Genomic DNA, 13,668 nt, shown 5'->3' with positions numbered 1-13,668 from the left:
CTTGCTGTTTAGCACTTTTTTTGTGTAAGTATAGAATTGGTCTTTATAAGCACTTGTAATATTTTTAAAGACATTAAAACTTCATATTGAAATCTTATCTTTTTGTTTTCACAGATATTCCAAATGCCTTGGTTGGCACTGTATTTAACGTTGATGATGGAAATGGGGGCTTTGTAGTTCACTGGTTAAACAACAAGGAATTTCATTTTACATCATCTACTGAAATATTTATGCAGGAGTTACGAAAACTTTCTGAAAAGCAGGTAGACCATGAAAGTGATGATGTGGATAGAGAAGAGGAGGAACATTCACAGGAGGAAAGAGAGAGGGGTTTACATATGAAACTAGACCATGGTTAGTATCCTATATTCAGGTTGTTTTTTTTTTTATCAAGGTAACAAGTTTTTGTGGTGCCACTTTTAGTTTGTTATTCTTCCTTCCTGCTCTCCTTCCTTTTGACTTTTCCATTCATTCCACAAATACTTACCATCCGCTATGAACCATCTATCATTTAACTATATGGTTGTTATAACCTATTGCTTTGAGTAATGTATTACTTCGGAAGCCATATTCTTTATTAGGGAATAGGTTTTGCTAATGGTAATGATAGTATGAATTAAATTTTGATTTTATCCAAAGTAAGAAATATAGTAATTTTCAGTTCAGACCAATTCTGATTGGTTTCCTTATTTGTGGGTTTTTTTTTCTTCTTGACCATAAATTAGAAAAGGAGTTTATAGTTTCTAAAGATGGTATGCTGTTTATTTATGGTCTATTACGTAAATGAATTTTCATAGTATTATTAGTATGTACTGATAAATTTGTATGTATTGATAAAATTATTTTCTGATTCAGAGTTATCCCTGGACAGAGAATCTGAGGCAGGTACAGGATCATCAGAACATGAAGATGGAGAGGGAAGTCCTCGAACTTATTCACGCCCTAGTGCACCAATGCCACTGCCTACCGTCCTGCTTGATCGGAAGATTGAAATGCTGCTAACTGAATGGAATAAGAATCCTGACATGCTTTTTACTATACACCCTGTAGATGGTACCTTTCTAGTGTGGCACATAAAGTATTTGGATGAATATAATCCTGGAATATTTAGACAAGTCCAGGTATATTTTATTGACAAAGCAATTAGTACATTTTATATATTTATAAAAGGAAGCAGATAATATGCAGATTTAGCAGGTTTTCATAATTACTCAAAGATTTTGTTTTTGACAAGCAAGTGAGAAGAGAATACTTACATTGCTACCAAATTTGTGATCGGTGACCACAAAATTTACAAACCTGGTTCATTCATTGTAGAGTGAATTTGGATTTGAAATATGATATTGAATATTTGAATATTAGTATATTGATACATTTGCAATCTTTTGAATAAGCTAAGAAACTACCCTAAAAATTTGGTTCAGGATAAGCCCCCTCCCCCCACCCCTGAGTTTATTAACTAAGCCTAGCTAGCTTTATCTGTTATCTTTTTGAACTTTAGATTTGTGATTGTGGTCATTTATATGTGCAGGCAAGGCACTTGAACCTTTTTTTCCTTCAGTCTTCTCTTACACTATGAATAGTGATATATTACATAAATACAGGAAAGAGATTAGACTGTAAAAAGTTGAAAATGATACTTTTTGCTAGGAAGCTGAGATTTGGCATTTTGAAAATAGAAGTATCTTTGGAAGACTTTTTGAGAGGAGGCAGACTACTTACACTGAATCATATAATTGTGTTTTTCAGGTTTCTTTTTCTTCTCGGATTCCTGTTGCATTTCCTTCTGGTGATGCAAGCTCTCTTAGTAAAAATATCATGATGTATGCCTGTATAAATGCTACAAAAGAGTCTCACTCCACTCTGTTATACCAAGAGATGATGGCCGTAGGCAGCCCTCACAGATCACAGCTATACCATAGATCACACAGTACAGATATGAACATTCTAGCTCCCACAGTAATGATGGTCTCTAAACACATAGACGGTTCTTTAAATCAGTGGGCAGTCACTTTTGCTGATAAGTCTGCCTTTACCACTGTTCTAACTGTATCTCACAAATTTAGATACTGTGGTCATCGATTTCACCTCAATGACCTGGCATGCCATTCAGTTTTACCACTGTTATTGACATCATCTCATCATAATGCTTTGTTGACTCCTGAATCAGATTCTCAATGGGACTCAGTCAATAAATTAAGTAGATCAATGGATCCTGTAAAACACATAAAAGATTCCTCGAAGCAACCTCTTAGAAATGCAGCCACGCGTACATTTCATGACCCAAATGCAATCTACAGTGAACTTATTCTGTGGCGTGTAGACCCAATAGGACCTTTGTCATACACTGGAGGAGTATCAGAATTGGCTCGAATTAACTCTTTACATACTTCAGCCTTCTCTAATGTAGCTTGGCTTCCAACTCTTATTCCCAGCTATTGTCTTGGTAAGTTCATTTTAATTGTGAACTTAATAAAAGCTTTAAACTGTTATTTGTTATTCACAAAATGCTTTATATTTGTTATTATTAAGAGGAATGTATTTAAGATGAAATGTGTTAATTTTTTTTATTTTTAATTTTTTAATTTATCTTTATTGTTGAAAGTATTACAGGTGTCCCATTTTTCCCCCCCATTGACCCTTTCCACCTCACTCCCCCCCTTCCCCAGGCCTTCACCCCGTTATTGTCTGTGTCCATGGGTTATGCATATAACTTCTTTGGATAACCTCTTCCTACCCTCTCAGCCCCCTTCCCTTTTCCCTCTGATATGCAACAGTCTGTTGCATGCTTCCGTGTCTCTGGGTCTATTTTGTTTGTCAGTTTCTTTTGTTCATTAGCTTCTTCTTAAAGAAGACTCTTCAGCTTTTCTTGTAGTGCTCGTCTGGTGGTGATGAACTCCTTTAGCTTTTTCTTATCTGTGAAGATCTTTATCTGACCTTCAGTTCTAAATAATAGCTTTGCTGGGTAGAGTAATCTTGGTTGTAGGTTCTTGCTTTTCATCACTTTGAATATTTCTTGCCACTCCCTTCTGGTCTACAAAATTTCTGTTGAGAAATCAGCTAACAGTCGTATGGGTGCTCCCTTGTAAGTAACTAACTGCTTTTTTCTTGCTGCTTTTAAGATTCTCTCTTTGTCTTTAACCTTTGGCATTTTAATTATGATGTCTTGGTGTGGGCCTCTTTGGGTTCCCTTGTTTGGGACTCTCTATGCTTCCTGGACTTGTAAGTCTATTTCTTTGTAGAGTAGCTTTGTGTAGGAGAAGTTTTCTGTCATTATTTTTTCAAATAGGTTTTCAATTTCTTGCTTTCCTTCTTCCCCTTCTGGAACCCCCATAATGCAAATGTTGAGCCACTTGGAGTTGTCCCAGAGACTCCTTATACTATTTTCATATTTCTGGATTCTTTTTTCCTTTTGCTCTTCTGATTGGGTGTTTTTTGCTTCCTCATATTCCAAATTGCTGATTTGATTCTCAGCATCCTCTACTCTACTGTTGGTTCCCTGTAAATTATTCTTCCTTTCAGTTAGTGTAGCCTTCATTTCTGACTGGTTCTTTATTATGTTATTGATGATCTCACTTGTTTCCTTAATAGACTTACTAAGATCCTTGAACATCCTTATAACCATTGTTTTGAACTCTGTATCTATTAGCTTGCTTGGCTCCATTTTATTTAGATCTTTTTCTGGAGATTTCTCCTGTTCTTTCCTTTGTGACATATTTCTTTGCCTCCACATTTTGGCTGCTTCCAGGTGTTTGTTTCTATATATTAGGTAGAGCTGCTATGTCTCCTGGAATTTGTAGAGTGGCTTTGTGTAGTAGGTGTCCTGTAGGGCCCAGTGGCTCAGCCTCCCCAGTCACCTGAGCTGGGCCTTTTAGGTGTTCCCCTATGTGTGCTGTGTACACTATCCTGTTGTAGTTGAGCCTTGGTTGCTATTGGCATCAGTGGGAAGAATAGACTCCCAGGCCAATTGGCTGTGAGGACCAGCTGGAACTATAGCTGAAAAGCTACTGTGCTGGAGACACCCCTGTGAAACACGATTTACTTCAGTGGTGGGAGGGCTTGTCAAAGGAGCAATGGCCTCTGCCAGCAATTCTGTCTATGAGAAAGCTGCCCCTCCAGCTTTCACCCTGATTCCAGGTAAGTTAGTTCCTCCCTGAATGTCCCAGGTTCCTTTCAAGCTGCTGCCCAGTGCTGGAGCTCAGAAGGAGTGAGTCCCAGTAAATCCGTGTGCTGGCCCTTTAAGAGGAACTGTCTGGGACTCCCGCAGTTTCGGCATCACTCAGCCACAATCCCCGCTGGTTTTTACAGCCCGAAGTTGTGGGGACTTCTTTCCTGGTGCTGGAACCCTGGGCTGGGGGGTCTGATGTGGGCCTGGGACCCCTTGCTCCTCCTCTCATAATCTATGTTCTCTTGAAATTTTTTGCTAATAATTTTGTATCCATTTATTATATCTGTTTGACAATGTTATGCCTAAAAAGAAAGGTGTGAGTATTTGTTTCTCATACTTTTTAGCCAATAATAAACTATATTATAATGCCAGGTGTTTACTTCCTCAGGTACATACTGCAATTCTGCAAGTGCTTGCTTTGTTGCTTCTGATGGCAAAAATCTCAGACTCTATCAAGCTGTGGTAGATGCAAGGAAATTACTAGATGAACTGTCAGATCCAGAATCTTCGGTAAGATTTACTAATCTTTATTAATAAAGCTCAACTGATAAGAATTCTTTTTTACTTTGTCTAGGGTCTTTGTTAGTTGATGGTTAGGGAGTGAGCATACGTTCTGGGCTCTGTATAACAAATTAATTTAAAAAAATTTGTGTTCTGAGGTACATGAATCAAAATATAGTCTACACATCACACATCAATACATTTTACATTTATAGAAATAAATTTTTCTTTCCAAAATGTGACAATTTCTTTTTGATATTTTTTACTTTCTAGTTTGATTCTGTTAATCTTTCTTTGCTCAAAAAAGGTTTTAAGGCAGCTTTACCAAGGTCTCTATTTAGGTTAGAACATTTGAATTTTACTGAGCTTGATTCATTATTTTAAAAAATGCTATGGTTACAATATATTATCAGTGGGAGGCAGTGTCTCACTCTTATAGTTTTGTATAAGAACTGGAAATTATGTCCATTAATTAATATTCAGATTTGAATAGTGAATTTTCTATTTACCTATGAAAACATGCCTCTTTATGAAACAACTGTTCTAAAAAAAATATTTCCAATATTGAAAAACAAAGACTATTTTTGAATGTCTACTTTGTGCCTCTAGATGTGTAGGGGATACAGAATGTAAGTTTCATTGTCTGCCTTTATGGAGCTTTTAATTTAGTTGAGGGGAGAAATTATTAATAGAAGGTTAAATAACAGTTTAAGACAGAAGAAGAGGTGTCTGAGGATGGCTTGTAATTAATTGTTAGGCAGATGGCACCAGAAATATTTTATAATTCAGAGGATAGAGATACTAGTTTAGGGTAGGCATAGAAGTCTTTATTAAAGACAGTATTTGGGTTTGTTTGTGATGGATTGATAAGATTTAGAAATAAAAATTCTTTGTTTTTCCCTGAGTGAGAGAGTGGCCTAAAAGTGTGGATATAGGAAAGTACATAGATAAATAAGGCTTGTTCCAGAAACAATGAGAAAACTAGTTGGACTGGAGCCAAAGGTTTGGCATGGAGAAAGGCTAGTATCTTAAAATTATAGAGTTGGCAGATTCTTTAAAGGTCACCTAGTCTAACCAGCCATCTGATTCTTTAGTCCCCTCTACCACATTCCTGCCAATTTGTCATCTGGCTTTCAAGAAAGAAAACTCAACACTAAAGGCAACTCATTCTGTCTTTGAATTTCCCTCACTATTATATCAAAATTGTATTTTAAAATTCTGTTCATTAGTCCTAGTTCCATTTAGAATAAATTAGATATTTGAAGACAACTATCTTGTACTCTTGAATTTTTCTGTTTTACATCTGACCTTGGTTGGGTTTCTTCTTAGCAGGTTTCAGTTTGGGCACTAGGCTATAGCAGTATTATGGCCTCTTTCATTAGATACTATTATGTTTTGGTAGTTACACCTCATTCTTTGTATGTAATTGATTCATATTGAGCTGACTCTCAATGAAATACTCCAGAGTTTTTTGTTTTTGTTTTTTTTGGGCCAGTAAGCCATTCTATATTTGTGCATTTGAGTTTGGGGCCCGAATGTAGGCCTGTTTTCTTTGTTACATTTCACTTTGTTAGGCTCATCTTAACAATACAAGTTTTTAGTATATTTTTGAATCCAGATGCTGATACAAGTTTTTAGTATATTTTTGAATCCAGATACTGTTTTATGACTTACAGGACCAGCCTATTTGATGAATGTTGTATCTATATCCTCATCTAAGTCATTTATTACAATGTTAAACAGGACAGGCGTGAAGAAAGAATCTAGTGTACATTTGAAATCTTTCCTCATTTTTATTATCTGGAATATTTCTCCATCTGTCCCAAGGATTTCCATGAGGCAGCTTGTTATGTACTTTGCTGAAATAAAATATACCCTGTCTGCCAAATCTTCTACAGTGAAAACAGAAAGTCAAATCTGTGTGCTATGATTGTTTTAATAGATAGTAGGTTGAATGTATGTAACCTGCTCTCTCCTGATGACTAAACATTGTACTAAGTTGACATCAAGCATTTTCTGTTTTCCTTTTTTGAGAATTGGAGCATTTGCCTGTTTTTAGTCTTTTGGATATGACATTCCCTATGATTTCTCAGAAAACATCCTCTGTTGTTTATTGATCTCATTTACAAAATTTTCCTAACCTGGGCCTTATTTTGGAAATTCATTTAGAGCAGTTAGACACATTCTTGGACTTTATTTATTTATTTATTTTTAATTTTTTTAAAAAAATATATCTTTATTGATTTCAGAAAGAGGAAAGGAGAGGGAGAGGGAGAGAGAGATAGAAACATCAATGATGAGAGAGTCATTGGTTGAGCCCGCAACCCGGGCATGTGCCCTGACCGGGAAGCGAATCCTGATCGCCTGGATCCTAGGTCGATGCTCAACCGCTGAGCCACGCCTGGTCGGGCTGGACTTTATTTATTTATCTTGGTGTTCTACTTGCACCTTACCACTGAACTTTTTTTCTTAAGCCTTCCATTTTTTTAAAGTTAAGAAGGAATACTTATTCATTGTAGAAAATTTTGGGTTCTTTCTACTTTTGCAAGCTAAATTCTTGAAATAGAAGATCAGAGACAAAGTAGGAATTAGGAGTTCTTTATTCTCTGGACTTCATAAACCATCAGCCTCTGTACTCTGAAAACAATAATTTACTCAATGTCTTAGTTACTTCTTAAAATTTTTTTGTTAATCCTTACCCGAGGATATTTTTTCCATTGATTTTTAGAGAGTGGAAGGGAGAGTGATTTTTAGAGAGAGAAAGAGAAAGAGAAATTGATGTGAGAGAGACACATCAATTGGTTGCCACCCGCACGTGCCCCAACTAACCGGAGCCAGGGATTGAACCTGCAACCCAGGTGTGTGCCCCTGACTGGGAATCAAACCCTAGACTCCTCAGTTGCAGGCCAACTCTCTAACCACTGAGCAACACTGGCCTTAGTTAATTTTTAAATAAACTTTTAATTTTAGAATAGTTTTACATTTACAGAAAAGTAGTAAATATAGTAGAGTACCCAGAGTACCCCACAGCCAGCTTTCCCTATTGTTAACATCTTATATTACCAGGATACATTAATCACAACTAAGAAACCATTATTGGTATGATACAATTAATTAAACTCCAGACTTTGTTAAGACTTAACTGACTTTTCCACTAATGTGTTCCAGGATCTTGCCCAGAACCACATTATGTTTAGTCACCATGTCTCCTTAGTCTTCTCTCATCTGTAAAAGTTTCTTTAGCTCTTTTCTTCCTCATGACTTTGACAGATATTTTGTAGAATTTTCTCTTGATTTGGGTTTGTCTGCTATTTTTCTCATGGTTAGACTGGATTTATGAGTTTTGGGGAATACCATAAATGTGCAGGACCCTTCTCATCACATTGTATGATGGGCATGTGCTATCAGCATGACTTATCACTGATGATGTTAACCCTGATCATTGGGGCAAAGTAGTGTTTGCCAGGTTTTTACACTCTAAAGTTACCTTCCTTCTCCCTACCCTTTCAATCTACCATCTGGCTATTTTTTCCCCTATTTACCACATCTGTTCTTCTTTCCCCTTTTCTTCTTTCTCTTTTTGAATTAGTATTTTTTTATGCTTCTATTTTATCTCCATATGGGTTTATTAGCTACACTGTTTGCTTTTGCTTTTAGTGGTGGTTCATCTAGGGTTTACAGTATGTATCTTTAACCTATCATAATTTATGTTCAAATAGTATGTCACTTCAAATGTAATATAAACACTTTACAACACTATCCTTTTATTAAACCCATCTCCTTCTTATGTAGTTTTTAGCATACAAGTCCTCTACAAGTTTTATTAGGTTTAGATGTAATTTTTTAAAGCAATTTTAAATGATACTATATTTTTAATTTTAGTGTGCATGTGTTCATTGCCAGAATATAGAAATACAATTGATTTTTGTGTGTTTATATTTTATCCTGCAACCTCGCTGAACTCATATAGTAGTAGTTTTTTCTTGTGGATTTCTTGGGATTTTCTACATAGACAATCATGTGTAAATAGGAACAGTTTTATTTCTTCCTTTCCAATCTTTATGCCTTTTATTTCTATTTCTTATCTTATTGCACTGACTAGAACTTCCAGCACTGTGTTGAATACGAGTGGTGAGAGTGGATGCCTTTGCCTTGTTCCCAATTTTAGAGGGAAAGTATTCAATCTTTCACCATGGAATATAAATTTAGCTGTATGATTTTTGTAGAGGCTCTTTATCAAGTTGAGGAAGTTCAACTTTATTTCTATTTCTTCAGGTTTTTTTTATTTATTAGGTTTTGAATTTTGTTAAATGCTTTTTCTGTATCAATTGGTATGGTATGTAATTTTTTTCTTTAATTTGGGTACACATGATGAATTATACTAATCGATTTTCAAATATTGAGCCAGCCTTGCATTTCTGACACAAACCCTATTTGGTCATGGTATATAATTCTTTCTATGCTTTGCTGCTTTCTACTTGCTAATGTTTTTTGTGTCTATATTCGTGAAGGACATTGGCCTATAGTTTTTTTTGTATGGCATTCTTGTCTGGTGTTGGTATCAGGGTAATACTACTTCATAAAATGAACTGAGAAGTGATCCCTCTTCTATTTCCTGAAAGAAATTATATGTAATTGGTATTAATTCTTTAAATGTTTAGTGGAATTCCCCAGTGGAACTGTCTGGATTACAGATTTCTTTTTTGGGAGTTTAAAAATTATGATTCAGTTTCTTTAATATGCTTTCCACAGGGCTATTCACATGGCTAGCTTTTTAAAATTCCTATTTCATATAGCATGAGTTGTGGCAGTTTGTGTTTTTTGAGTAATTGATCCCTTTTGTCTAAGTTACCAAATTTATGCACATAGAATTTTCATCGTATTCCCTTATTAACATTTTGGTGTCTGTAGGGTCTGTAGTGATATCTATTTCATTCCTAATACTAGTAATTAGTGTCTTCTCTCTTTTTCTCTTTTCATTCTTGCTAGAAGTTTGTTAAATTTATTGATATTTCAAGGAGCCTTTTTTTTGTTTTAATTTTCATTAATTTCTACCCTTTTTTATTTCCTCCTTCTGCTTGCTTTTTTTGTTGTTGTTCTTTTCTCAGGTTTCATGAGATAGAAACTTAGATTATTGATTTGAAACTTTTTAAATTTTCTAATGTATGTATTTAGTGCTGTAAATTTCCCTCTCAGCACTGCTTTGGCATATGTAAGTAGAATTTTCATTTTCATTCAGCTCACTGTATCCTTTGGGTTTCTAGACTTGAAGCTGTGACAGTCTAATCTCTTCCTGTCTTCACATAGCCTTCTTCTCTCTGAGTGTTTCCGTATGTTCTCTTTTCTTCTTAGGACACCATTCCTTGGATCTAGCATCTACCCTAATCCAGTATGACATTATCTTAAGACTGATTATATCTGCAAACACCCTATTTCTAAATAAGGTTACATTCTGAGATTCTTGATGGGTGCGAATTTTGGGTGGACACTATTCGACCCCCTGCACTCACCAGCTTTCTTATTGGTTGTACTTGCAGTTGCATTCAGTCAGGAGCCCCTGACGTCTCTTGAGCCTCCAGATTTTCTTTAGCTGTTTGGACTTTCAGAGCCTCATACTATAAGGGATTTTGAGATTTTTGTCCTTCTAAAATGTATACTACAGAGCTGTGCCCTTAATGATGATCTTAAATTCTTAAGAGAACATGATTACTTTCTGTCAGGTTCCTGTTTTCTCTGCTCATCTTTTTTGTTTTCTTGTAAATCAGAGCAGCAGCTCTCCTAGTTACTTCCTCTACTGATTGTGAGTTGAAATATAGCAAGAAGTAGTCACATGCTTCTCTCTTCCTCAAATGAGATTTTTAGTAGATGCTGAGAAGAGACTACCTTTTAAAAAATTCTGCAAGGAATATCTGAAAAGATTTGAGTCTTATTTTGTAGATTGAGAGGTGGGATTGAGGGGGCACTGAAAATTTTGGGACAGGTGAGTAAAATGGCTAATTTGAAGAATGGTGTGTAGTTGAGATGCATGGAGATAGCCTCTGTTGAGTTAGCCTCTGTGTCAGTCAGGGCCTAGGTGGGAAACAGATGACACACTCATAACAGGCTTAACTGAGGAGAGTTTAGTGAAAGGATCCCTTACAGAGGTGAGCACATGGTTTACCCACAAGGAACAGTAAAGCTCTCAGAGTTTAGCAACAGGATGAAGACATTATCACCCTGTGGGAGGCAGAATAGTGGTCCTCCCCTTCCCCCAAGATGTCCACATGCTTATCCCCAGAATCTGTGAATATATTACCTCTCAAGGCAGAAGAGACTTGCAGATGTGAATGGATTAAGGACCTTGAAATGTGGAGGTTATCCTGGATTATCTGCATGGACCTGGTCTAATCACAGGAGTCCTTGAAAGCAGAGAACCTGTCTAGGCGGTGGTCTGAGAGAGATGTGACAGAAGAAGAATGGCTAGAGAGATGATGTTGCTGGCTTTGAAGATGGAGAAAGGGGGCCATGAGCCAAGGAATGTGGGGGGCTTCTAGAAACTGGAAAAGGCAAGGAAACAGACTTTCCCCTAGAGCCTCCAGAAAGGAGTACAGCCCTGCTGACACCTTGGTTTTGGTCAGTAAGGCCCGTGTCAGACTTCTGAGCCACAGAGCTATAAGATAATACATTTGTGTTGTTTCAAGCCACTAAGTTTGTGGTAATGTTTTTAAGAGCAATAGAATAATAATATCTCTATGCCTGAAGTGACAGGAGAGAAGTAGTATGTACCAGACAGCCTGGGGAGAGCTAGAGCTGTGGAAAAGGAGCTGCTTGTTGGGAGAGGTACTCATAACAGAATGTAGCCACTGCCAGAACTGTGGGGAGCATGGGGAATAAATATCCTGACCCCTCTTTCCTCTCTCCAGTCTCTGGCCACTGCTTCCATTGACTGAATTCAACCTGAAGGGAAGAAGGCCTGGGAGCTAGGTGATACAGTCCAGAAGTCAGCCTCTTGGAGCACAGAACAAGGCAGATGAGGGTGGAGAAGGGATCAAGGTTTAAATGCAAATAAGGAATAGCCAGCAAAGTCCACAATTTTTGCCCCTAAACATTTATTTCTGTTCTTAAGATGAAGAAAGTTTTATCTCCAAGACATGGGAAATACAGATTCCCATTTGATATTGCATCATTGTGTAATGATGCCAATTCAGTCATAATAAATACTACTTGGAACCTAAATTGTAGTTGTTGTATCCATCAGTACTTGCCACAGCAGGGAAATTAGGGGGAAAAAGAAACAATTAACATAAGGGAAAGCTGTCCCAGCCTCTGTTTCTATAGACAACACAAAGCCAACATTTGATAATCATAGCCTCCTTCACCCACCACCAAATTCTGCATTCCCTCACACTTTTCTTTAGTGCCTTGGCTGTTTTGTTTTGTTGTTTTTTTTTCCTTTTTAAACCTGATGGAGTGGCCCAAACTTTCCCACGGGATCCAGGTCCCTTGAGGTCCTATCTTTTTTGTGTTTCTGCTGTTTCCCATCAATTTTTTAAATAGGTTATGGGAATACCAAGAATTTATTGAGTTTCAGACACAGTCTTTCTTGCCCTCATTTTGCGGTAAACAAACCAGGATCAGTCGCCCTGACCAGTCGCTTTTCTCTGCATGTTGATTAAGTAACATGAGTTCAAGGTAGTCAAGGGCAGGTTTCAGCTTTCAGTATAATGGACCTCTGATCATGTTCACTGACAGAAATGTTTGGTTTTTAAGCACTAACACTCTCCAGACACATCGAGCCCAAGATTGTGGGGATGGGAAATAAAAAATTCTATATGTAGGCTGTTAGGTGTGATGGGGGTCTATTTCTGCCTCCACTCTTTGGTTTGCAGACCTAGCTGTGGAGGAAATGGTGCCTTACTAAATCATTAGTTTAAGACATACACTACAGCATGGGACAACCCCTCCATAGAGGGTGTTACTCTCCAGCTGGTGCTGTAATTTCAGGAGGCATTCTACTCTGCTGTTAAGCCAGCTGCTTCCAGGTGAAGAGCCACTTGGTTATGCCCAAGCAAGTTTTGTGGGATTAGGTTTAGTGCCATATTTCCATGATGAACTAGATTTGAACATTTGAACTAAAGACAGGATCTAACAGTGCTATGATGAACCATATTGGATTCCGAGGCAAAAGGAAGATTATTTACCCTATAATCATATGTTTCTGTATTTTTTTGTTGGTTAATTTTCCCCCAGAGCATTAAAGTAGTTGAAAAGTATTACAAATTGAAAGTAAGTGTATTAAACTGACAACATTATCTTAAATATTTATACCAAAACCAGAATTCATTGTAATTTTTACTTTTCTGGTATTAAGGAAAGCCCACTCTTCAGGAATATTATCAAAATGTCTCTCTTCAAGCTTTAAGGTTGCAACATGAAGAAGACATGTTAAAACAACTGGATACCTTAGAGTTATATACTATTTATATACACACTATTGATTTTTCTAACTGCTTAGTTAATTTAAAAAATGAGAATAAGACTGAATATAACAAGTTGAACTATTTCTTTGAATGTTTGAATTGCCATTTTCAGTTAATATAGAGGGACCTTTAATATCTGAGATGCTATATCACATTGACACTAGATTCATAAGTTGTTGATTATTAACATTTTGTGTTTTTTATTTACAGAAACTTATTGGAGAAGTGTTTAATATTGTGAGCCAACAGTCCACTGCTCGACCTGGCTGCATTATTGAACTTGATGCAATAACCAACCAAGTAAAAGATGCTTGTGAATTGGTGATATTAATATACCTTATCCCAGTGTTGTTTGATATGAAATACAGCCAACTTCTCTTGATTCTTATAGTGGAAAATCTAATGCTTTAGAAATTGTTCTTCTCCAGTTGAATTGTACCTATAGCCATATTTTCTTGTTTAAAGATCATTTGATTCAGTTGGGGAAGCCATGAGGGGAAATATAGTACAGCTGCATAGATGCTTGGCTTGTGGTTTCTC

The 13,668-nt window shown here is 36.7% G+C and overlaps 1 protein-coding gene across 4 annotated transcripts in view; it reads left to right on the top strand.

The window, feature by feature from the left end:
• DMXL2 (Dmx like 2) overlaps nt 1-13,668 on the top strand; it is a 130,573-nt gene that overhangs the window by 59,947 nt on the left and 56,958 nt on the right. For all 4 annotated transcript variants that reach the window (XM_081116941.1, XM_081116939.1, XM_081116940.1 and 1 more), the window contains exons 10-14: nt 115-354; nt 856-1,121; nt 1,750-2,446; nt 4,557-4,678; nt 13,339-13,428. In XM_081116941.1, coding sequence (XP_080973067.1) covers nt 115-354; nt 856-1,121; nt 1,750-2,446; nt 4,557-4,678; nt 13,339-13,428 — 1,415 coding nt within the window. The remainder of the gene's footprint in view (nt 1-114; nt 355-855; nt 1,122-1,749; nt 2,447-4,556; nt 4,679-13,338; nt 13,429-13,668) is intronic.

Source organism: Miniopterus schreibersii, assembly GCF_964146895.1.
Source record: "Miniopterus schreibersii genome assembly, chromosome: 1".
Classification (NCBI taxonomy): Eukaryota; Metazoa; Chordata; class Mammalia; order Chiroptera; family Miniopteridae; genus Miniopterus; species Miniopterus schreibersii.
Note: the sequence above shows the minus strand (reverse complement) of the source record. Positions and strands in the feature narration are given on the sequence as shown.